The sequence below is a fragment of the Vanessa tameamea genome, chromosome 2, assembly GCF_037043105.1.
Source record: "Vanessa tameamea isolate UH-Manoa-2023 chromosome 2, ilVanTame1 primary haplotype, whole genome shotgun sequence".
Lineage (NCBI taxonomy): Eukaryota > Metazoa > Arthropoda > Insecta > Lepidoptera > Nymphalidae > Vanessa > Vanessa tameamea.
This window is the reverse complement of record NC_087310.1, coordinates 3,945,458-3,972,123: the sequence shown is the minus strand read 5'-3', so window position 1 is coordinate 3,972,123 and position 26,666 is coordinate 3,945,458. Positions and strand designations below refer to the sequence as shown.

Genomic DNA, 26,666 nt, shown 5'->3' with positions numbered 1-26,666 from the left:
ACAGAAAAAAAATTTACACGCTCTTATATAATGTAGCTTCTGTTGTTTTTTTTTTTTTTTAATATGACAAAAATGTCTTAAGCATCAAATGTAATAAACAATAAGCCTTAATTTTAATGTAGTCGTTTAATTAAATGTGTTCGTGTTCTACATTCCGCGTGATTTAAATTAAGAATAGTTTAATTTAGATTAAGTTTACTGTTATAATTTCATTTATACTTAACTAGTTAAATATTTTTTGTTTTACATTTGAAAGAAATGTAATTTCATCTTTTTTTTTTTTCTTTTTCCTTGTTACTTGTTGTCATGGGCTTTGTATTATCGGGTATATTTGTATGTAAAAAAATAAATAAATTAACACATTTTACATAATATTTTATTGACGATATTTACACAATAATTTTAGTGACGACACTTATTGAGCTAGGCATATCATATGAAATGTGCATCAACTTGTGTAATTGTATTACATTACAAATATATTTATTAAAAACTAAGGTAAATTTAGAGGATTTGGCAGGATTTCGCTTGAAATTCACGTTTCAAATTCAGGCCTAACTTGCTACCGATAAAGTAATACATATAACACAACCTTTATATAAAATATATAAAGTAATATTGAAACAGCTGCTTTTATTTATAACAATATAAATATCAACAAACTTAAATTTGCATTATATTATAATGAGATATCAATCGAGTGTGATTAGTACATTTGGCGATAATTTATCTATGTATTGGCACATAAAACAGTGATTTAGTAGCCTAGTACCAGCTAATGCAATATACATTAGACGTATCATAAAACATTCATAATTCCAATAAATTAATAATTCTATTATCTAGATAAAACAGATTAAAAAACATTAAATAAGTAACTTTCTCCTATATCTGTATATCTTGCCTTTCGAAAGTCATGTAAATTTTCTAAAGAAGTATATTCGACTTAAAGATATGAACTTTAATTCGATTAAACGTGAAATTTATTATTATTAAGAAAGCGTTAAAATTATTATTTAAAAATGGAACATATTTTTCTTTTTTTACAAATAATTTAATTGCATCAAGCATTTGTTCAGGGATACCCAAAAAAATTACACATTAAATTGACGTAGTTTATATTACATAGGAAAGTATTATTTAGTGAGGAATCATTGATAAGTGTAAGAAATGAAATATATATCTGATTATATTATCAAGAGCTTGTGATATGTCCATCACAGATTAACATGTAATCCCATTGGCTATAGCAATACTAAAAATATAAACGGGCTAAAGAAAAATGTATAGCCGAGACATTCTAATATCTAAAATATTATGTGATACAAGTAATTTGAAAGCAAGACTTTCAGATGTTAAAAAAAAATGGATGACAATTTAGAGTAATATTGAAATTTTGAGATCCACATCAATGATAAACTCGTTAGCAGTGGGAACTTAGTTCCTACGCTCCACAATTTCCACTGCACTAAAGCTAACTTCACGTTCACTAGATATTGTTAGCCATGTCCCCATTCACTGGTTTTACACTATTTTTCAGAGTATCACATGTCCTTATTTTTCTTTTCACATTTAAAAACATACAAATATATTTGCTTCCTGATCTTGCACTATACAAACTCATTTGTACCAGGCGTGTTGAGAGGTTCCTGGGCCTGGAAAAAAATAATCAAATAAACTTATTGCTCAAAATTTGTTTTTTATTGGTCTATGTTTATTCGGCATGTATATAACAAAAAAAAAAAAACGATTAAATACTTATTAGTTACTATTTTTCACCAATTAAATGACATACATAGATATGTTAATTAAATACATTTCAATAATTACTAGTCATGTACATGTTCCTTTTAGCACAGCAATTACACGTATGTTTAATATTGCGTCAAGTTTTATAGAAAAAAAACAAAACCAAATAATCCATTGTTTCGACTTGAAACTTACCAAATAATCAGTGCCCTCGTATGAAAACGCATGAAAAATAAATATTTCAGCAGTACAGTATTACAAATTTGTCTAGATAACTACGCAAATTACCATACAGAAAATATATAAACATATTATTTTATGTACAATATTAAACCTACCATCAAATACCAATTTTGGCAACTATATTTTAATACTGATGCGGTAAAAACGTTGGCACAATTTATCGCCACGATCTTAACACTAACAAAAAATATCATCTATAAATTCCTTAAAATAAATCCTAGTAAATATATTACGACTAGATACATCAAATTTAAAATGTCTTAGGCAGACCTTACCGTTCACTATTTTTACCTAGTTAAATATTTTTTTTTACTATTTACACTTTGGCCATAAGTAGATATAGATAGGGGTTGTATAGTTTCATTGTATGTAAAAATTAGTTATGATATATTGAAAAATAATTTTTCGAGCGTAGAATAAATAGAAATCGTAAACAGAAACCTAAGTAGATCCTGTAGCCTACTCCTTCCATTTACACCATTCCACTTTAGGACAGTAGCGTTTATACGAGCGACTTATCTAAGGCTGTTCTGTATGTTTAACGTGCACTCCATAGCAGTTAACGCTCTCACCTCTTCGCCGACGGTACTCGGGTATAATTTGCTGCCAGGTGCGTACCCATTCTGCTCCAGGGAGAACTGGTTCTCTGTTGTTTTGCGATACACGGGGTTGTCGAAGTTCATTGATGTTACATTGCGGTGCACGTAATGACGGTACATTACAACCGCGATCTGTTGAACAGTAAATTATTTTACATGATATTTTTTTTTGTATTTAAGTCATCGATCTTAATTTATTGATTATAAAACGATAATTATTTTTATTTTTGAATGAAATTTGCAAACATTTTGATGGATAGGACAGGAAGACAAGATCTAGTAGATTAGTCAAATATATTCAACGACAATAAAGATAAGATTGTTTCACTGAACGGCTATAATAATTTTATCGCTCGCAAATTCATAAACCATCGACCCGCTTATTAGTAAGTTGTGACGGGACGAAAGTAACCGCTGGTTTACTTAAAACACGTTCACAAGGACAACATAGTGAATGCAATCGCTAGCTTCGGAATATGCGCACAGAATATTTTATTCGGATGGCCTTAAGGGTCATTAACGATATAAATTAAACGTTGTTATAATATAATTTGAAAATCATACTATATATAAATAAGACATTTTATTTTTGTTTTTTAAGGAAAATAGTCCTAAAAAAAATAGTTGTATAAAGTCTCGTCTCTAAGAAAAGTCGTTAAGTCACACGCCATGTTTTGAATTCTTTATTTAACTATCAATAAGGAAAATATCTAGAACCTAACAAACTTGTATATTTAACTGATCTCAATTGCAACTATAACTAAAACTTTGCTTACTATATTGAAATATATCTGAAATGTTACGTACCAAAGCAGCGAGTATAATAATTCCCGATATTACTGCAACAACGACTCCAGCAACAACGCTTGCGTCGCGTCCACTGCTTGAGATTCCTGTACCAGCTTTGGGTGTTTCGGGAACACCTGAAAACGATAAAAGAAAATATAAATATCAATAATTCAGACTGTTTCTTTGATCTCAAAGCTATTTCAAAAGAATAAAAAAAAAATCAATAAAACCATGAGATCAAAGACGATAGACACAATACACACAGAGAAAACAGTGATTATTTACAATGAGACATAGAAAACCGTCACCATAGCAAGCATTGTAGGCGAGTGTGTTAAAACGATAGATATGTTGTAACATAGAGATCTACTTGCACGTAATTCTTTAAACATAAATATAGTTAAGTAATTTAACATTTTAAAAATTTTACACAACATAATAGATATTTAAACATTTTTTGTTAATAAAGTTTTTTTTTTCCTGTAAAAAGTAAAGTACAACAGAAAAGATTTTAGTCAGTACTGACCGATTCAAGGCCATTTACTGTCAAGTGATACATGAATTTGAACCAAAGCGTGAACATGAAACTGCAGAGGATGCAGGCGATGTAACCACCACAATATATTTTTAGACACTGTCAATGAAACGTGCCAACTCTGACCGAGTAATTAACCAGAATATCTTAACCTCATTGAACGTAAAATATTTTTACATTGATGCTTATAAAACTAGTTTTAGTGAACAATAAGAAAGGACAGGAACAGGTTAATTTAAACATGAAGTGATTGGTATCGTATTGTACATTTAACAACGTTCACAGTCGCTATATTAATAGTAACAATGATGAACATCCCATACGATTGTTATCCAAATGTGAATTCTTTGAATCCACACTATCAAGCTAATTTACGAGATATTATCAAAAAACAATTTAATTTTAATTTTATACCAGGAATATTGTACAGGTCGAATAATCGCAGTTAGTGAAAGCATTATGAGTATTAATAGCTTAAAGCGAGAACGTTCTTTGATGTGGATTCAGTATGCCCAATAGTATAAGAAGAATCTGTGTGTCTTCCTAATGATTTAGTCTTTTGCATGAAACTAGTGGTAATAATGACAACAATACTTTACCCTTTAGATCAAAGTTTTTGAGATTTTCAGGCAAATAAACTAGTCTCAACGTTTCGTAACTATAATGAGATTCTTGCACAGGTTTCTCGGTTGTATCTGGTATTCTATTTAACGCGACGTCTTTAAGGAACAAGTCTATGAATGGTTGGTTTTTCTCTTTCAATTCCTCTTTATCGCTTTCCCAGTAAGCCTTCATTGGCTCAGCTTCTGTGTTGGCCGCAGTGGTAGTTTCTTCCTCAGGTTCCTCTGGGGCATCCGCACTTAGTGCAATAGCACGGCCCAGCTTGAAGAGAAGGCCTAGCCCTTCTCTTTTTAAATTCACCATATGTGTTAAACTTTCCTTTTTAATTATTCACTTTTAAAACAACTCATCACTTTTGAAACTAGGAGTTTGGCATGCCCTGTGAATCAGTCAATGAATCCCATATTGAAGACACACAGATATTGGAACATTTACAATGAAAAGTTGTTAATAGACAGCGCTGAATGTTACTGGTACCTAATTCATTAATCACCCGAATATATATGAAACCTAACTTTATCTTATCTGATGATGATGATTAAACCCATTTAGTTTAGCATTCCAGGGCTCAAATTTGAAGCATGAAGCTTTTAAAAATTGGCATTGAATAATAATGTATTCACTTTTTATAGTAAAAGTGAAACGTTAAATCACTAATGAATATTTGCAACTGATTAACCTCGGTTGCCACAAATTTGACCCGCAACCCAAAAAATGCAGGGTAGTTAGGAAAGGATTTGGCGAAAACTGGAATAGGTCAATAAAATACTCACTGGGTATATGTTTATCCTCAATTACTACAGATTTCTTTGAATCATTAGCAGATTTATGCACCTCCGGCTCTGGATTTATTGTATCTGTAGATATTATTATAAAATAACCTTATAAAATATCCTTGGTTTAATGTTTACGTAGTTGGAATGTTTTTATATTTAGTTAAAGCACGTTAAATCGAATTTAAATAACACTTATGTTTGCCGGACTTAAAATCGTTCGGTACAAATTCAACCGGCCACGACACGGAATGAAATGACATGCTAACTTCACGTCGACCGTACGCTGCACGAGTGAGCGCCCTCTGGTTCTCCCTCCTAACGCCTGTCAGTTACACTAACTGTGCGCGATCCGGCGACAAATCCTATTTTTTCATTACATATATCGAACATTACTTTCTAACGAACGTTACTGTCCGTGGGCAACAATGACTTGTAATTGTACCAAAAGTTACTAGATTCGTTTATTGTCTTGTTTTTCGAATGGCCTGACGCTTATTTAATAAACAACGGCAAACAAAACAATTATATTCTTTTCTATTTCTTAAAAATATAAGTGACAGCAAATTGATTTCGTTCATAGATAATTTACACACACAAATTAAAAATGTGTGTGTGTGTTAAAAAGGTATGCGTTAAGATGTAGAATCAACAATTATTTGAGTCGAGAATATATTTTTATATCGTGTAGTTTATACACAAAAATAAGAAACTGCACGGAGTCAGGCGATAATGATAGTGATCAGTAGATATTTCTTCTAATTTTATCAGTCGAGGTCGAGCCCACAGACATATCGAGCGCCGCGCCGAATCGCACGACGATTGACTAACAAAAGGTGGCGTGATGTGTGACGTCACTTTACCATTTACTAAATTGAATCTTATTGTCGGAGAACTAAGCTGTACAGTAATTTAAGTACCAAGAATTTCTGTTTCTTTATTTTTTGTAATAAACATTCCCTTCTGGTATTTGTAAATAAAAAAAGATTCAGCAAATCTTTAATTTATTATCTTTAATTGATAATGGATAAATTGGAAATGGACGTATACAAGTGTATACGTGCATGATGTAATACGTTTAAATTAAAAAAAAAAACAAAATATCGGTCATAATTTTTTTACCTAATCATGAGACAAAGTTTGGCTATTCAATACAAAACGAGACAAACAAACATATATACATATAACATATACTACGGTAGTATTATCAAAGTAATCTATAATTTACAATTTCTATAAAGATAACATATATCACGATAGCATTAAATGAGATAACGTTTTAAAATGACCAGCGAATTAAATAATCCAGTTGTAATCGGCTGTAATAAACAAGAATGAGAATGGGTATATTCCTATCGCAACACCAGAATTCGATGGAAATTAACGAATCGTGTAAATAAATGCTACGATGACGAAGAAAATATCGTTCGATGTAACGTCATCGCATGACGTGTCGTTACAAGGTAATAAACAAACTGTTATAACACGCAGGGATATTTTTAAATACCGTGATCGCGTGATGTCGAAATTCGTCTATTTTTTGGAGAAAGATCTACTCTTTTAGACTAAAGCGGACATTTTTCGTAATAGTAATTATCATAATGCATTTCAAATTATGTAATGGGTATGAGTAACTGCCAGTCTTGCTGCTTAGCTTGGTCATCTCTTGAGAAGAGAGTATGATGAAAGATTCATTCAAATTATTATTACTAAATCAAATATGTACGACAAATGTACATTATTGATATACAGTTGTTCTCATTCACAAAACTTCATCACTTCTGTCAGTTATCGTTAACTTTCGATTCTCTATTATTTTCCAGGACAACGCTATCCATCTTTTTTACTTACACTTGATAGGTAAAGTCCGTACGTAGTTAACAAAAATAAAATCTATTTTACTATGTATCTGTATCACGAAATATTCATGAATAATCCAAAAAGAAAAAATCTCTAGTTATAAAATATAATTTATAAATATTATGAATACTTTACACTCAACCAATCAATCTATATATAGATGAAGCCTAGTAAATAAAATATTTTCAACAAATCAATCAATGCACCGTGTCGTGCAATGTCGGCTTCTATTGTTCAATCCTTGCGTACGCATAACGAATTGGCGACGCAACGCTATTTGTTTCTTTATAATTGAACTACTTACCCAACAAGAACCTACTGGGTTTCCTGCTGGTTTTTCTTTATAGAATCTACATCTTAATCCGGCGGTATTACATAAGTTGTTTTAATTGCTTACTCGAATAAAGACTATATTTATATTTCATTAATTATTGATTTTCCCAAATCGATAACAATGTTTCATGAAGAGTTGATTATCATCCATGTTCGATAAAATAGTGGAATTCCAATTTCACGCTACCTATGTCTGTAAAGGATCCACTTGAAGAGTAAAAAGTGCCGATTACGCCCACAAACATTGACCCAACGGTTAGTGTGCGTGGGAGAAGGTTACTACTTATCATTCATGATTGGCGGCGCATTAATCATATTTGCTACAGTAACAGTAGGTACTAGTACTCATCAACAGTCATCATCCCGTGTTCGTCAACGGTTCTGCATATATCTCTCTCAGAGCACGCCTTTGATTTATATTCTCGAATCGTCATCAGCCAGTTTACTTAAATCATTTTTTCCTTGACTTGGTGACCTCTTAACATGAGTGGCCATGTCGGGGCTCCATATATCATAACACGATGAACTTTTATCTTCAAGCTGTTTGGGATAGATTGCAGCTTAGATGATTTCTTCCATAAACCTTCTCGAAGAATTTTTTTCGTAATTTCAGTGTCTGACTGACATAAACATATTCTTGAACAATTTCGAGAGTTATTCCATTGATAGTAATCGGCTCCAGTGTAACATGATTGTTATCTTTTTGATGTTTATTTGAACTTGTACTATTAAAACTATAAACAACATTTTCCACCGTCAATAAACCGCCGCCAACCATAAAAATGTTATAACTCAGATGGCCAGAACGAAGGAATATAAAATTCTGTTCGTCGGTATAAAACTATTGATTGGGATAAGACAGACGTCTACCATCCTATCAATAAATCCTGCACTACCATCAATTAGAATATATTATTTTATTCTTTATGTACTTATTATGTTGTATTTAATATGAAAGATTTGTGTTACAATTATTTGTTTGACAGTTATTGTATAACTTCAGTAATATTTAAAAAAAAAACAATAAATTATCGTTCAAGATATTATAATGTATTTTTTAAAGGTAATTTAATTTTAATAGTATTTTTTTATCGCGTTAGTTATTTTAATAATTTATATGTACACACCAATATAAGGTTGTTTGTAAACAAATTGAAGTAATAAATTTAATGATTTAAAAATAGAATTAGTGTAAAACCCAAAACTGATGCCGTACCTATTTTATTGAAAATGTATATGTTTTTTGTGCAAGATTATTATTAATATTTTAAGAAATAAACATTAATAAACCCATGCAACTAAACCTTCAACGAAAGGATTAATTATTAATAAATTTAACAGATAAACAAACAATCGCGGTCTGTCATCTGTATGTCTGCCATTAATATGTTATTTAATCAGTAACGTGAACAGACATGAAGCAATTTCAATAACGTGACTGTCCGCTGTTCGCATTCCTCGTTAAGAAGTATATTGATTGAATATTTAGATACTTAAATCAATCGTAAAGGAACCCAATGACAATTAATGACTTTATTGACCCCGGTCAATTGTCCAATCGTGTATACTACATAATGTGTGTTGTCTATTCTAACGGCAGGAGCTTGACAAACCTAATATTTACATATTCTAGAAGATTTGCTAACAGATATGCACTAAAAACAGTTTTTGATTGATTCAAATTTATTTATATGACAGTATCGCCGAATACATAATGATTTATGGTTGAAAGATTATTTTAGCCGTGTCCTCTCACTACCATTGAAATAACCTGTAGTTTCTGTTCACGACTATTTCGATACCTGTGTGTACTGTATGTTCATTTTTTCTGAAACCACACAACCATCTTCTAATGTTTAATTGCGTAATACATTAAGGTATCAATTATCCATATGTATAAAGTTATATAAATAAACAGAGACTTTCTTTGTAATTTGTATTGTTTAACTAAAGTATTGTGTTATGTCAGGTTAATAACATCAATAAACGTCACAAAGGCCCTCTTTTGTTTGAAATTTCGTATGTCATTAGTTAAATAATTAATCATTTATTCGGCTGGGTTCTCGTTGTATTTAAAGTTACTTTTATGTATTTTCTTGCTGTGATTGTGTCTAGTATTTTTCCTTTTTTTATATAGATAGGCAGGTAAATTGTCACCACCGCTTTCAACCATTCCTTATATCGCCAATGCGCCACCAGCTTGGGGGATAGGATGTTACGTCCACTGGCTCACTCACCCTTCAAACCGGAACAACAATACTAAGTATTGCTGTTTGACGGTAGAATATCTGTTGAGTGGGTGATTTCAACCAAGGCGGGCTTGACCAAAGCAAGCACCAAGTAGATGTTTCTATATAAGTACAATTAACCCTTTTGTTATTATTATATATTATTATCATGATGTTCATGCACGAACCCCCTAAGTTGAACAACTGCACATTTTAACTGCATAATTTATACTTAAAACGTGTTTTTTTTAATGATATAAATATTATCCTGTCAGTTTTCGCTTAAGAATCACGCTGTGTAACTTATTAAGTATACATTTATACTTATATTTAATAAAATAAAAACATTCCTTTTTCAAATAATTATCCAAAACGTTACATCGTTTTTTTTTTTTTTTATAAGATGAAATCTTTGGCTTTTGGTAGTGCAGTTTCACAGCACAAATAATTTAGCCGAGGTCCAGTGTTAACAATAGTAGTAACAAAACAAAAAAGAGAGTTTAACTCCGTACTGAGCTGATAAATGTATAAAAATAAAATAACGCCGTCATGCCGCCATGATAATTCATAATGATTTCGATTCATTACTTTTTTTTCATGTAAGTTTTTTTTTTTAAAATATATTCCCTATCGTATCAAAGTCGATTACATTTATTTGCTTCGCTTGGGTAAAGAAGGTTCTCCATAAAACGTTTATATGTTAGCAAAAACATACAAAGAAAAAAAACGTTTCTTTATTTGGGCCAAAAAAACTCATAGTTTCATCAAAATCGGATGAATTTAAAAATGCAATCGAGAACGAAAATTCGTTTTTATTTATTTTAAAAACGAATTTGTTCCTTATTTAAACGTATTTTATCTTCTCAACTGTGTCATTATAATCTCTTCGATTGTTGCAATGTTTAATTTACTTTCCGTGTTTTATAATATATATTTACCATAATCCTACGTCGATAATTCGATAATATCCTTTTAAACTGATAGTCGACATTTTTCTAAGAATATCTGACTGAATTATGTGTTGTTTGTTTTTTTATTAAGAACGTATAATCAAGTATTACATCAAGTCTTGTTTCTATCTGTGGTTTTTAAATTATAAGCTATGATGCATAATTATTGCAAAAAATAAATTTAAATAAATTGTAGTGTAGTCATAACGTATCGATGAAATCACAAACAAGTCAAAATAGACATGTTTTGCTGTCTGGTAAAGGTTTGCGACGCGCCGCGAATATATTTTCGTCTTAAATGTCGCATAAACACAAATAAACCTTGTTCAATAGTAAATGTTATACTTCTCGTTTGGGTTTTTTACTTACAAACAGGAAGCACATGTGAGCTTATATTTGTTCTTTTTTAACACTTATTTTACGTGACAAATTGAACACGTTACTAATATTAACAGTATTTAAAATTAATTCAAGCTGAATTTTATTTTCCATCGTAGTGACGTCATAGAATTATATTAAAAATAACGAATACTTACTGTCTTCGACGCACATCTGGTTGTCAGGTAGGAGTCGTAGACCGTTGGGACAGGCGCAGGACACTTTCGGGGAATTGGCGCCTATCCGAGGCGCAGGCAGGCACAGATGAGAACAGTGACCGTTGACAGCAGCGCAGTGGTTGACACCATCGGGTTGACGGTAGGGATGGTACACGTGAATCACCATTGGATTTTGTAGCTATTTAGATAAAATATTTTTTTGCATTAATATTACATATAAAAAAGTTATGCGCAAAAACTGGTGAGATTATCGCGATTAGCGTAAACATAAAACAAATTTTGTATAAGATTAGATAAATAATAATTAATCAAAGGAATATCTTTACGGAAATATAATATATTATATATTATATAAATATAATATATAATATATAATATAATATATTATATTTCCGTAAAGATATTCCTTTGATCCATGAGAAAAACGTGCGACTCCAATAATAATGAATTACAAGATTAATGAAAATAATTATTTTTTAATTTTGCTGACGCTATCTCGTAATTTATTATTGCAATGCATGAGACACGATGAGCATTCATTTTGACGAAAACTAAATTTATACGTAATTAAAACGTGATAATAACAAAAATAAAAGTTTGAGAAGATTAACTATCTTGATACTTTATTTTTCATTGTTCGTAACTAGTTAGACAGCGTTGCCATTTTTTATAATAAAAAAATCTTGGTATGTTAATATTACTAATTCTGCAACAAAAACGGTAATGTGTTATAATTATACATTTGGTTTATTGTTTGATATTGTTTATTTGTAATAAGGTTCGTGTCGAATTATTTCAAGTAGTAAGCGTGAAGTAATCGATTAAATACGCATAGAATATATGAATAATTATTCGCTAATAGGGGGCAAATAATTTACCAAACGTACCGTATGAGTGGATGTGATGGCTTCGACATCTTTTCCGTTGAATTTGTTGGCGCGGTACACGGCCGTCTTGTCCCAGTCGGTCCAATATACCCAATCTTCGAAAGTGGTGATCGAGAAGGGATGCCGAAGAACATCCGTGGAGTACAGGATCACTCGTCGCGCCGATCCATCGAAGTTACAAGAAGAAATCGTGTTCAATTTGGCATCAACCTATCATTCAATAAATTGTTATCATTGTCAACTTAGACAGATTCAAGAGTACTATAAAAGATTTTCAAAAATAGAATAGTAATTATTTGATAAATTTCAATACATACCCAATAAACGCGTTTGCGTACAAGATCTAAAGTGAGGCCATTGGGCCACTTCACGTCATACGCAACTATGGTTTGTCTGTGGGAGCCGTCCATACCAGCGCGCTCGATTTTCGGAACCTGGCCCCAGTCGGTCCAGTACATCCATCTGTTAAAAACAATATTACGCACTTATGTCATCGTTTTTCTTGTAATTTTCATAGTTTTATTAATTACTCATGATTCTTAACTAGAGATAACGGCTCGAATAAAATAGTGTTACTCCCAAGCTAGACTGTTAAAGAAAGCAACGAAACTTGATATTTAATTTATCACATGAATATGGGGTACGAATTAGTTATTAATGTTGAATAAGACTAAGGCGAAATCAAGTTTCAGGTGAAATTAAGTTCTGATGTCAAAATGAGACATTTTCGGGCAACTGATTCACTTTTTATCATAGACCTGACTTCTAACTTCTTAATCGAGAATTTAAGACTTATAGTAAAACAATATTTAATAAAATATAATTAATCTATATAAATAAATATTTACAAGATATATCGAAATTTGGCAGTATATAGAGAACTCTTTTGTTTTTTCCGAGGATGTGAGTGATCTGAGCAAAGATATACGCAAAAAAAACTTGGTAGAATTGTGTCAAGAAATAATGGTAGAGTTTATACTACAGACGACACCGACAACATTTAATTATCTTTTATGAAATATTTTAATCATTAATTATTCTCAGTAATCTTTTGTATATTTTTGGGTGACACAGATTTATATTCGCGTAATTATTATTGACTTTTTTAAGCCGATTAAAATCTGATTACCTTGAACGATTATTATTTTGTAACATCTGTCTGATTAAATTATAAAACCAGACGAAAATATTATATAAATGACTGTGTGGCATTAATTAATCATCCATTTTACTTCACATTTCCGATAGAAGTGTCTTTCGTAACTTGGTGATAGGGCTTGGTGCACTTTTGGGTACCAATCACATAATCTACAGCCAATCAGCAATACTTCGTATTGTTGTGTTCCGGCTTGGAGGGAGGTGTAACTACAGGCACATCTAAGTTCCCAAGGGTGGTTAATATTTCTTGTGACGCCAATGATTATACGCAGTGGTGATCACTTCTTATCAGCCTGACTGTATTATAGTAATTGTTTTTTTAGGTCTTATGTACAGTCGGGGTAAGAAAAGGTTCGTCACCTTAGGATCTATTTTCGTGTGCTCAGTATGAGCGATAACCTGCTTTACCGATTGAGTATGACATATTGCGTCGCAATGTCATTATAAGTCGCATCTAGCAAAGAGTATAATAGCGTTTAAAAGCTATAATAATAATAAGAAGAAGCCGAGTCAATCGGGATGACAATTACCAATTTTTCATGAAACCTCATAGCCCTTCGTGAATGCTCGTGTAACATCGGAGATTAGGACATTGTCTTGTCTCTTATAAAAGAGAGTACATAGTAGTAATCCTACTTCCTACTAATATTATAAACGCGAAAGTTTGTGCGTATGGATCTGGCTGATTTCTCTGAGGTATGGATGGATGTTTGTTACTCTTTCATGTAAATTTACTAAACGGATTTAGAGAAAATTTTGCACACAGATAGAAGTACTGGAATAACATATTGGATACTTTTTATGACGGGAAAACATAAAATCTTCAAAAACGCGGGTGAAACTGCAGGACGGAAGTAGTAAATAAAATAGTAAAAATAAATAGTAATTATGGTAAAAATTATTCATTTAAACAAATCTTATTTATTTTATTAAAAACGAGTATATCCGCCATTCGTATCAATCACAGCTTGTAATTCGCTGTCGCATTGACCCAACAAGGCGAGAGCATATATCGGTTCCTCTGAAGCTCTCCCAGACACTTCGGCAATGTTCTACGACAGCTGCTTTGATTCTATCGTTATTATTTATCCACCGCTGCACCATCAAACCCCATAGATTTTCGATCGGGTATATCCGTAGCTTTTGCAAGCCAAGGAATCACCACCACTTCCCGGTGCCGATGGAACCACATGTCACGTCATTACATTAACCGCCATTACATTAGCGTTTTTATTCTAAGATTCCAAGATATATAAGCAAGAAAATATATGACACTGACAGACTGACAATTCAGTAGAGGATATCATATCTAATTTAAATCTTGTAATGACTAATTAGGCCATAAAAAACGTTTTTTATGTTGATATGACACTAGACGTAGTCCAAAGATGTTACACTATTTTGAACCAAGTTATCATACTATGTTAGTTTAATTTTATATGCAGTTGTCTGTTTAGTGCTTTAGTTTCAAAAGGTACTAAGAGTTTACGACTTGATAAAGGAATGAATTTGAAAACTGACGAAGGTTTTCTTACTCTGACTGTATAATAAATGAGAAAAGGTCAGATATTATTTCTTTTTTTTTTATATATATATAAAAGCCTTTTAAATAATTCATAACCCCTTAATAAAATGTAAATGTGACGTAGATTGATTTGACAATTTTTTTCTTTTGAAAAGTTTTACAATAGTCGCTGCTATGTTTTAATATAAATGTTTTCCGATATTTTTCTCTCAAATTGTTTGTTATCTAAGATATAAAACAAGGCACATGTGTAAATGTATAGAAGAGGTGCACGCGTTCGTTAACTTTTTCTAGATATTTCCTGTTAACATTACAACTCTTTACCATTTCGACACAATCACACGAGGCTTAATCTGTTCATTTACTTATTATATACTTGGCAAGTTCCATCTCCTTTTAAGACAAGTCTTTTCTGTACATTCCTATACCTACGGGAATATCCTATGCTTTCACCAAAATTAAAAAAGTTCTTACCCGTCAAGAGGATTAAGTGCTATCGCTCTTGGCTCTTCAAGCTTGTCTATAATGAGAACCTTCCTCATATTGCCTTGCAGGTCAGATAGCTCTATATGGTTTTTGCCGGTGTCTGTCCAGTACAGATGATTGTAGATCCAGTCTACCGCGAGTCCATCCGAAGTGATCAGCTGATCTCCTATGACGACTGTCCGCTGACTCCCTTCATCTATGGGTGCCCTAAATTTAACGAAAGTTAATTTAATACACTTTAATATGTCGTATCTTCACCTGTTTTTTGTTTGAAATAAATAATACCCTTATTTTGTAAATTACAGATGTGATTTCAAGCAATTGCCATTTTAATATTTTTTTGCTATATCATTTTTCAGAATAAAGCCACATATACACTTAAGTGGCTTTACTTTAAATTTTCTTATTTTTTAAGTATATTAAGTCTATCTTAAATATACTAATTCAGACTAAGTCATTTGCTGTATTAATATGTAAGCAATTTAGATTTAGAAAAGGGGAAATTTATATTTCATGATTCAATATTTTCTGCTAATTTAATCCATGTTACAATTTGTAATCCGTCTGGGTATCTACCACCTACTTAAAAGTTAATCTACCACTAAATTGGAATATACTTTATAACATCTCAATTAACATTGTTCCATGATTTTCGAAGAGATTACTATATTTACAGGCAGGAGGGACGTCTTAGTTCCTGGAAATATTGAAGTATTTTAACAAGAACAGTTAACATATTGTCAGTACAAACGTCTATGGGTTGCGATCAACAGTCCATAGACTCGATGGTAATTAATTCTATTGAAATAAAACTACTATTCAGACTTACTTATATATCTTTTCATCAGTGACATCACTCCAGAATATCATGCCTGTTCTGAAAACGTAGTCAAGTGCTGTAGCCGACTTCGTGTCATTCACGATAGCTACCATTTCGTGGTGATCAAGACTAATCTTTCTGATGTCGAAACGTCTTGCGAACAGAAGAGACGGGTGGCCTTCGGTCGCCTTGCAGCGAGTTCTATCACGAGGGTCCCTTGCGTAACCAGCATGACATTCACATTTGAATGTACCTTTTTCGTTTATGCATATTTGCGAGCATGCTCCAGGATCTAAGCATTCGTCCACATCTGAAAAACATCATTTAAATAGAATATCCCTTCTCGCCAGTGCGTTCCATCGTTAAGTTATTTATAATTGATATTATACAAATCAAATTAAAATAATCTTTATTCAAGTATTCAAAGTATAAACACATTTGAAACGCCATATTAAAAGATAAAATTTAATTTAAAAGACAACCAGATCGGAATTCGTAGGTGTTTGTAAGAGTAGCTACTGAATTTCTTGCCGATTCTTCTCTATAGAATCTACATTCCGATCTGGTGGTACTTTTACGTTACAGTTCTATAAAATGACGATTCAAAAGTGCCTGTACAAGACTGCTCGACTACTAAAGTATATTTTAATTTTGTTTCAATAGTTACTCTTTTCCTCAAACGAAAATGTTTGTTAATAGATATATACTTCTAGATGCTTGAATGTTTTTATGACAGATTAGTAATCTATGAAAAATAGACATATCGATAGAAGTATCTACGTGTTTTTAAGAATAAATAGTTAAGACCGTTAACGTAACATCAAAACATTTTATTTAATATAGTATAAATATTACTGAAATGATAATCAGCTAAAATATGTAATACGCTAGTAAAAATGTCGGGATTAAAAAAAAAAAGTTATTTATGACTATTATTGTACAGATAAACTTTAATCGTACGTTGAGTGGATATCGAGGAAACGGTCATTTAGAATTGCGCATATTTTGCTATCAATTACAAAATAAAATAATAAAAATCTATAAATAAATATTCATATAAAGATACATATATATTACATAAAACATGCACTCGTATCGTGTTTTATAATGTTGGTAAATCCTTACATTTTATTATAAGGAAATTTAATCCAAGAAAAATACCAGGTCCTTTCGTTTACGTTTCATATTAAAGTCACCTAATAAATATATGGAAGGAGTCACGAATCATTTTTGTACATAGACTTATGTACATAAATGTTCAATGTGAGTAACTTGTACGTGTGTGAGTGGCTATGTGTATCATAATATGCTGAACAGAAAAGAGATTGTAGGTAAAGACTACAATAGAGGTGCGGAGTTTTGACGAGTGGACGTTTAAGTATAGTATAGTTTTTGGGTGTTAATTTCTTAACTTATCAAAAACTCTTAGCTAATATGATTCTTAGATGATTCTTCATTATGGTATCATTCACGTATATCATTTTGTACGTATATATTAATAGGTTTCTAAAGATTACAGATTATTATGCGATTTCATTATTCTACGTCTAAGAAATTGGTGTGTCGATGAATTGTTTAAATGACCCGTATCTCGATTGATTTGTTCAAAATAAAAGAAGAATTCGAATTTTACCTTCGCAAGTTCTGTTGTCGGTGAGTTTATATCCTTTCTCGCAATCACAGTAGTATCCAACGGGAGTATCGACGCACCGTTGAGTGCATCCGCCATTATTCTTGGCGCATTCATTTTCTCCACATCGGTCAGCAGGTTCGTCCTCAAAGTTCGGACAGTCTGTGTGTTTGTCGCAAACTTTCGACAGTGGTATGCACATTCCACCACCGCAGTCGAATTCTGTCCGCTTGTCACAAATTGGCTTAGGTCGTGCTGAAAAACAATATGGATTCATTATGATCAAATTGGCTTTAATCTATATTAACACTTAAAATTAAAAAAAAAAGTATTTATTAACAATCAAATATAAATGAGTAAATCTATAATAATAAAGCTTTGTACGTAGCGAAGGCAAGAGCGTCTGGAACACGTGAATCTTAATCAAAGATTGCAAGTTTCAGTCCAGTTCAGTACCATTGACTTTTCATGTTTTTAATTTGCGTTTTAAATTAGAAAAACTAAGGAATCGGGTCAGAATAAGCTGCATGTGAATTAATCTGCATTAGAAATCTCTAATGCAGATGCAATTTCACCAATCGGTTAAATTGAGAGAAAATAAGTCGTTGAAGATTGATATTTCGGTAACGAAAAACTAATATAAATAATTATTGTTTATTTTCTCACTGCAATTGAGCTCATCACTGCCGTCGGGACAATCTTTATCGCCATTGCAATAGAGTGCGCCAGGAATACAGCTGTGGTCCTTGCATTGGAACTGATCAAGTCTGCAGGTAACGTTTCCTCGGCATATTTCAGGGGCTTCGTCACCGCCGTCCGGACAGTCACGGTCTCCATCACAGACCCAGGCTCTATGAACGCAGGTCATTCGATCACGACATTCGAACTCTGTAGCTATGCACGGAGATGTAATTTTTGGTGTTGAAGCGCAACCCTGAAAACAAATATAAAAAGAATTATAAATGATGTGTAATCAAAATATATTTGATATAATAAGTTTTGAATAATATCCCAAAAATTAACATTTCAAACCAGCGGTCATTTTACATTTAATTTATATTCCTACGTAAAACTCACAAATACTAACTCCATATAACTTATTATAATCAATATAATCTTGTAGTCAGTAATAAATATTATTATCAGTAGTCTATGCGTAAAAAAAGTCCTAAGAAGAATTTATTGATTTTGCAAAGTTTTCCAACTAGGTGTAATAAGATTAATTTTACTTTTCATGTTATGATAAATATTTTTGCAAGACTTAATCAACTATATACAAACAAACGTTGCTTAGTAGATCAATTAGAGTCACTGAACAAAGTTAGAATTATTTCAACGCGTCGAATGGGTTCTTAAATACGTCTACGTAATTATTTGTCATTAGGAAATCCATAATTTGCAACTATATCAAATAAATTGGCAATTTTCTACAGTGAAGTTATAATTATGTAACTTTAAAAGTAGTTTAAACCACCTGTACGCAGTTCTAAAAGACGTAAGTTATAAATTGGTTGAAAATTTATTTAAAAACTTTAAATGATACTTCGGAAACATTTAACCCAATGATAAATATTTGCATCAGTTTCATTTATAGTGTAATTTCTTGTCTACCTATTTTGGTAACCATCTGGTATCAATTTCGTATTAGCTTCAGTAATTGTTTAATCCCTAATATTTATTTTTGATAAAAACGATAAAAAAAATATTTCATTATGATAACAAAATGTATACCTAATAATCGACTCAAGATTGCGTTAACTACCTCTCCACTTGTATCCTTACCCGGTGCTTAATGCACGCCTAATATCTTTTTACTGATGTGGTTTTTTCATCATATTTTAATGTACTTCTTATTATAATGCGCAGCTTTTACAACTTTTTTCATTTTGATAAGATTTATTACTTTGTTCGTTATAAAAATGCTTGAGTTTTACATCATTAGCACTTATAAAATATGCAACTCATAATCAGTATTATATAGAACACGACTGTCATGTAATTATGAGCTATCGAAATGAAATAAATCTGTATCAATCGGACAAGAAGTCAATAAAAATGTTAAGCTTTTCCAAACCGTATCCTAAAGTAGAATGTCTATCCAACCGTGGGATATTTAGATGTTGTTTCTATTATTGCTTACTGTATTTAAATACTTCCTTATATATTTATTCACTCACCATTTCATCACTTCCGTCGGGACAGTCTATGTCTCCATCGCACCTCCATCTAGCGGTCACACAATGTCCGTCGGCGCACGAGAAGTGACTATGCGGTTGGCAAGTTGGTGCTGGGCATTTGACTTCATCGGTACCATCACCACAGTCATCATCACCATCACAAACCCACCGGTGCTGTATGCATTTGCCATTTCCACAAGTAAATTCATCTGATCGGCATGTCTCATCTACACAAAATTACATCATTATAATACTTCAAATTACCATTTAGAATTAGTAAAACATCCAAAATTCAGACCAACAATGAAAAAAAGAAATGTCATTGCAAAACAAATAATTAAAAGAAAGTAGGTACAGAGTAAAATGGTGCAAGCATTATTAAAACATTCCTCAGACAAGCTTTAAGTGGCCAAGTAATGAAGGAAAAATAAGAATTAACTGAGAACAGTGTAATGAGAAAACGCAAAAAGTAGCTGCAATAGTGTTTTCGACCACACTGAGTGACCTTAATGCCCGTTATATTAATACCTAAAGAGCCATAATGACTTTTATTAATTAATGAATCCTAAACCTCTTTCGTCTCTAGAAAAATTACCCGACTATTTTAATAGTACACGTTTTGTGCAATGTTTAATTAAATTCCTTTCGCAAACAAACTGAAGCTGTCTGAAGCAATTTATAATATCTTTATAGTCATACTCGGCTTAGTACCGGCATTATTATTTTAAACTTGACATAGGATGGTTGAGAAAAAACTACTTTTCTCAGACATACTTTCAATTATTTGAGAGCTGAACTAAAAATAACATTACAAAGGTTAAATAAGTTATTTATTACTTCCAGAAAAAATATGTAATAGTTATAATAATATATATATTTGGGTCTTGTTATACCTAATACCAAAATTTTACTTAAAAAAGAGTAAGTATGAGTTAGTAAGACATTTTTAATAGGGTAACCTTTGCACACTTTGCGCTCATCTAGGCTTAATTTCTCTTAAATTCATGAATTAAATTAAATATTTCATAAAATGTAATTTACAAAAATTTAAGGATAAACCTACTGTTTTATTAATTAAGCATTAATAATACTTATCCAAGCCAGTTCGTTATGTTATCTATGTTTATATAGTCGAATATATGTATGTAACTTTATCCGCAAGGAAATTTATTGCGGCCGAGAAAGTAAACATCTTTGATCGAACGATGTAATATGACGGTGGAAGCAGGTTTAACACCCCTGTCGCAAATTGAACGTCCCTGAATTAAATTTAGGAACGTTCAACTTGTTATTACTCGCTTCGAACATTTTCAGCGTCTTTTCTAATCTTTAAAAGCAGTGTTAATGTATAAAACGTTATTTAAACCTGAACAATTGTCGACAAACTTATAATTAATTTTCATAATTATATCATGCAAACATTCCACATTTCAAAGCGTTAATGAGATTATTAAAGCGAAGTAATATTTGCATGTAAAAGAGATGAATATTTTGTTAGTATATGAACGAATATACCCTTACTGCATGCTTTTTCATCCGACCCATCGGAGCAATCGACATTGTCGTCACACATCCACGTGAGAGGCACGCATTCCCCTCGTTTTCCCCTGCACGTGAACTCTTCAGGACCGCACGCCTCCACTTCTGCCAATTCAAGCCATGCAACTTATGTAGCAACTGAACAAGTACCTATGACAACTCCATCGCCCTCAATGTTGCTTTTGTTTGAGTCTCTCAAATATTTACTACGCATCGACTAATAACCATTTAAGTACGTACGGGGTTGAGGTTTATTCCACGATCACGTACGAATACATACCTATAAATACGAAATACGTGTTATATTTTAGATACGATATTACAGTATTTGTAGCCGCGACTTGATTGCGTATTGTGAATAATAAACAATCCTAATTAGACTTTATGTATTTAATATGCAATAACATCTTAATTATAATTACCGACGTCGTTTCAAGAGACTGTCAAGTTGTAAAGCAACTTAACCTTAATTAAATTTCAACATTTACTTTTTCTACGCCGAATAATATTTCATAAAGTTCGTAGTGGGTTCCAAAGTGAGTTTACGATCCCTCAATTTGACTTCCGTTTTGCTGTTTTTGGTGGATTAAAATTTAATTACTTCACCCTTCACTAAACTTTTATTACCAATACAAAAGATATTTTGATCTGATTATTCTATCCAAAATAATAGTAATGTAACAACTACAATAAATTACGCCGTCGGAGGTGATGTTCTAAATTTGAAACAAATTCTTTACCAATTAATTTTGACCAATTAAATGAAACCTAGCGTTGTCCATGCAGCGTAAAAAGCCAGCCTTTGACGATATGATCCCGACTGACACTATAATACCGCAACAGTATTATACTTCCAAGCAGTTTATTTTGAAGAATCTCGAAGCCAGTGATGAAATGCGAATCCATGCCTACCATGCCTATCCGAGTGTATCTTACCACAGTTGTGTTCATCAGATCCGTCTGGACAATCTGCAGTATTATCGCAAAACCAGGCTCCGGGTATGCAGAAGCCGTTGCCACATAAGAAATTATGTTCGGAACATGTTCGTTTTGAGGCTGCATATAAAACTGGTGTTGATATCTCGAATACATTTTAGAACATAATATAAATATGATTTCCCTATAATAAATGAGAAATGAAAAAAAACTTCAGTAGTAACCCTAATGTTTTTCTTATTACAATGAAAATATACAGGTATTGTATTCATATAATTGTCATGAAACCACACAACTGTTATCGCAAAAATGTGAGATAAACATGCTTTGGAAGCAGGTTTCGTGACGACCAAGAATATTTCCAACAATTCTAAACGTAGGCATCGTTCTATGACTAATGTCTTCGTCTTATATTGCTCAAATACTCAATATATAAATATAATATATCAAAAGATCAACATAAATTATATTGAACGCTCAAAGTAATTACGAAGACTAACGTAATTAATAGCGCTAACTGTGTTATTTCAAATATAATGTTGCTTGACGTCGCTTCCAGCAAATTAAACAAACTGAGGAGTGGAGGTATGGGTTAAAAGTACCTACAATATAAAAACTTATATGCTTAAACCTAAAGACTACCTAATTTAATATATTTTATAATACATACTACCTATACGTAGGTAGTACGTATGTATGAAAGAATGTTAGTTAATCGGTTATGTACATATGTATAGGGGTATCAATTGTTGCGTCGATTTTTATTTATTTTTGTAGCATTTGACTAGAAAATATTACGTGCCCAAGCACACATAACAGGATTTTCCATTATGTTGGGTCGACTTTAAGGAAAGCTAAGTGGACAAAGTTGCGGGCAACGGTCCCAACGACTCGCACTGAAATAAAACCTTAAATCCTACACAAGTTTTATGTTTTGTTACCGACTGACGTCATCTCGCTTGACAAATTTGAATTTTATTCCATTATTAATTTTTTTTATATTTGTTTTTATTTAATATTTTTTATTCCGATACTAGCTGTGTCGGCTAACGGAATGTTCTCGAATCGTGGAGATACGACGAATGGTGTTTTTTTAGCAGTTAACGCGCAAACTTGCGTCTTATTGGGGTTGAAATGGACTAGGTTTAGCCGACCCCAGTTCGAGACTTTGTTTAACGAAGACTCGATTTCAGATACAAGTTTGTTCCGGTTTTCTTCGACGTATTCCCGAGAAATATTAGCACGGCCGGTGTATGAGGTGTCTACGGTGCTGTCGTCTGCATAGCAGTGAATGTTACTGATTTGCAACAAGTCATTAATATGCAGAAGAAACAGAGTGGGTGATAGAACGCAGCCTTGTAGAACACCAGCATTGATGAATTTTAAGTTGGAGCATGCACCGTCGACAACGACCTTGATGCTCCGATCTGCCAAAAAACTGGTAATCCAATTGCATAATTTCCCGGGAAGCCCATAGGAAGGAAGCTTCGAAAGAAGCGCTTTGTGCCACACGTGATAGAAGGCCTTCGCTATGTCCAGACTGGCTGCTAATGCCTCCCCCTTGCTCTCAACTGCTTCCGCCTATGAGTAAGGTAAACTAGAAGATCACCGGCTGAGCGACCCCGACGGAAACCGTACTGGCGGTCGCTAATCAGCTGGTACTCCTCTAGGTACCGCAGGAGCTGGCAGTTTATATTTATTATATCTCCATTACCTTGGAGAACAAGGAGGTGATGGCTATAGGCCTATAATTGGACGGGTCTGAGCGGTTGCCCTTTTTAGGGATCGGATGCACCAAAGCAGTCTTCCAGGAGTTCAGGACGACGCCGAATGCATAGGATTTCCGGAAAAGACGCGTTAAGACCGGCGCCAACTCGGGAGCACAAATCCGTAGCACGATTGGAGGGATGCCATCGGATCCACTCGACTTATGAATATCCAAGGAAAGAAGTGCTTTACGAACTGCACTTTGCCGGAATTTAACCTCCGGCATCGTGGTATCACACCGCGGGATTGTTGGTGGTGACTTTCCTCTGTCATCTAGAGTCGAGTTCGCCGCGAAGAGAGAGCCTAAAAGATCAGCTTTCTCCTTCGCTGTATGGGCCAATGACTCACTGTCTCTGTGCAAAGATGGAAAAGAGGGCTGACAGAAATTTCCTAAGACAGCCTTAGCGAGAGACCAGAACGCACGTGGTCCTGAAGCGAGGCGCACCAGTCTCTCGCCAATTCTGCCCATGTACTCCGTCTTCGCCTTAGCAATCACGTTTTTGAAGGATCTAGAGGCAGAGTTATATTCCTTTCTGAATGCGCTGGTATTTACATCACGAGACGCCGATGCGTTAGCCCAGTTTTGGTAGCGTTCCCATTTTCGGCGTGAAGCCGTTTTGCAGAAACGACCAAACCAGGGCTGGGACTTGCCACCGATGGGGACCGCAGAATACGGAATGAACAGTTCCATACCCTGAAGTACCACATCGGCGACAGAGTCAACAACAACGCTCGGATCATCCGGCGAGAAACAAACCTGCCCCCATGGGTAGGATGCAAAGGACCGCATCCCATCCCAATATGCGTACTTGTAGTGCCACACTCTGCGGCAGCCCACGAAACGAGGTCGTGAATATCGCGCAACCGGCACTGTACTCCGGACGAGACATTGGTCCGACGAGCCCAGATCGACGATAACCTGGTAGCCATCCAGATGGGAAGTCAGCAGAAGGTCCAACAGGGAAGGTATATGATCCTCCACGTCTGGTATTCGCGACTCGCGATTGAGGTGACCAGTTGTGTCAAATCATATGCTAAAGCGAAGTCGAGAACAGATCTACCCGCATGATCGGTAGTGCGTGATCCAAGCCATTCGGCATGGTGAGCATTAAAATCGCCAAGAATTACGATCTCTATTCACTTCCTTACTTTCAGACAATTCTGATTAACGAAGTGATAGTAGAAAGAGATCGATGTAGTCAAACGGAAAACCAATTTAACAATTCATAACCAAAAGAAGGCGGCGGAAAGGGCAAAGATTATATAATATTAATCCGGGAAACTTCCGAACCGTAATTAAGATTTTAATCCACATCGGAAGCCCCGCTAAGGACAACGTGCTACCTTCAAACTTTCTCCATAAATCGCTAGATAATTATTTTTCGGAGAATAATAAAATGTAACTACTTACTACGAAATTTTAGTTAAAAAAAATTTTGGAATAACTGCACTTCAAAATTCTTTGAGATTTTATTTATTTGTGCTCGATGCTTAAACAGACCATCTTCTTTGTTGTTTATTTGTAGAATATTATGAAATAATATAATCTCTCAACACAGACTTACGAAAAGAACACAATGCTCAAGCGGAATGTTTATTTTTGAAGTTTCCTTATTTGTGCATCTGTTTGAATACAAATATAAGGAAGAGATCTTTGTATTGATTATGTAGATATAATTTTCAAATTCGTACGAAATGTTTCGAAACGACTCCTTAAACAAATAATGTAAGAATATAACGGAGTGATAATAATACATAATCATAAATGATTGTATCTGATATAATTAAATGTCAACTTACTACAAGTGCCGGGTTCCTCGTCAGAACCGTCGGAGCAATCCTTTTCATTATCACAACGCCAAGACAGCGGCACACATCGACCAGTTTTGCATCGAAATTCGGAAGAAGTGCAGGTTCGTGTCTCTGTAATTAAACAAAAAAAAAAAAAATAGGTCATTGACTTTTTACATAGAATAATATCAAGCGCTTTATCTTCGAGCGATTTGCACGCACCGCCGAGCAATTTGTAAGCAAAACGTATACCCTCCGAATAATATAACTGAAGCTCCGACTGCGTAGCTCTTTTACAGAAACCGGCGTAATAAATTCGAGTATACCACCAGAGATTGCTATATCGTATAACGCGTTGTTCGCATAAAATATACAGATCAAAATGCTGCGTGGAATCGTTGTTTTTGCTATATCAAGGTATTTATTTTCATGTATTATAATATACGAAATATATCGATAGACATCGCGAAACCTTTTTATTTTATAATTCTAACTCATGCTTAAACACTGACTTGACTTGTTACTGAAATAGAAAAATTATTTTTAGTTAAACAAATAATTCGTTGGGTTGCTAAATAATTAAATGTCAACTGCTTTCTGCAAGCGACCTTGCTCGCGGGTGAGGAAGCCACATACTTGGTACTCATGTACTTGGATTAAAAGTACCTATCTGCTAGTCCAGACTATAATTTATCTGCCAAATTTCTTTCAGA

General features: G+C 33.3%; 1 protein-coding gene across 20 annotated transcripts in view; it reads right to left on the bottom strand.

The window, feature by feature from the left end:
• Positions 1-354: 354 nt before the first annotated feature.
• Positions 355-26,666, bottom strand: part of LOC113399771 (low-density lipoprotein receptor-like) — a 223,744-nt gene continuing 197,432 nt past the window's right edge. For 5 of the 20 annotated variants that reach the window (XM_064215026.1, XM_064215040.1, XM_064215042.1 and 2 more), the window contains exons 3-15: positions 25,963-26,085; positions 21,436-21,564; positions 19,921-20,147; positions 18,410-18,677; positions 17,747-17,998; positions 16,123-16,423; positions 15,282-15,500; positions 12,442-12,586; positions 12,125-12,334; positions 11,217-11,415; positions 5,310-5,393; positions 3,399-3,514; positions 2,493-2,723 (exon numbers count right to left, since the gene is read on the bottom strand). In XM_064215026.1, the coding sequence (XP_064071096.1) occupies positions 2,508-2,723; positions 3,399-3,514; positions 5,310-5,393; positions 11,217-11,415; positions 12,125-12,334; positions 12,442-12,586; positions 15,282-15,500; positions 16,123-16,423; positions 17,747-17,998; positions 18,410-18,677; positions 19,921-20,147; positions 21,436-21,564; positions 25,963-26,085 (2,489 nt within the window). In that variant the 3' untranslated portion in view covers positions 2,493-2,507. Of the gene's footprint in view, positions 1,656-1,944; positions 2,724-3,398; positions 3,515-4,566; positions 4,916-5,309; positions 5,394-11,216; positions 11,416-12,124; positions 12,335-12,441; positions 12,587-15,281; positions 15,501-16,122; positions 16,424-17,746; positions 17,999-18,409; positions 18,678-19,920; positions 20,148-21,435; positions 21,565-22,395; positions 22,516-25,962; positions 26,086-26,666 lie in introns of those variants that run through there. The other 15 variants (XM_064215030.1, XM_064215048.1, XM_064215032.1 and 12 more) reach the window with 12 other exon arrangements.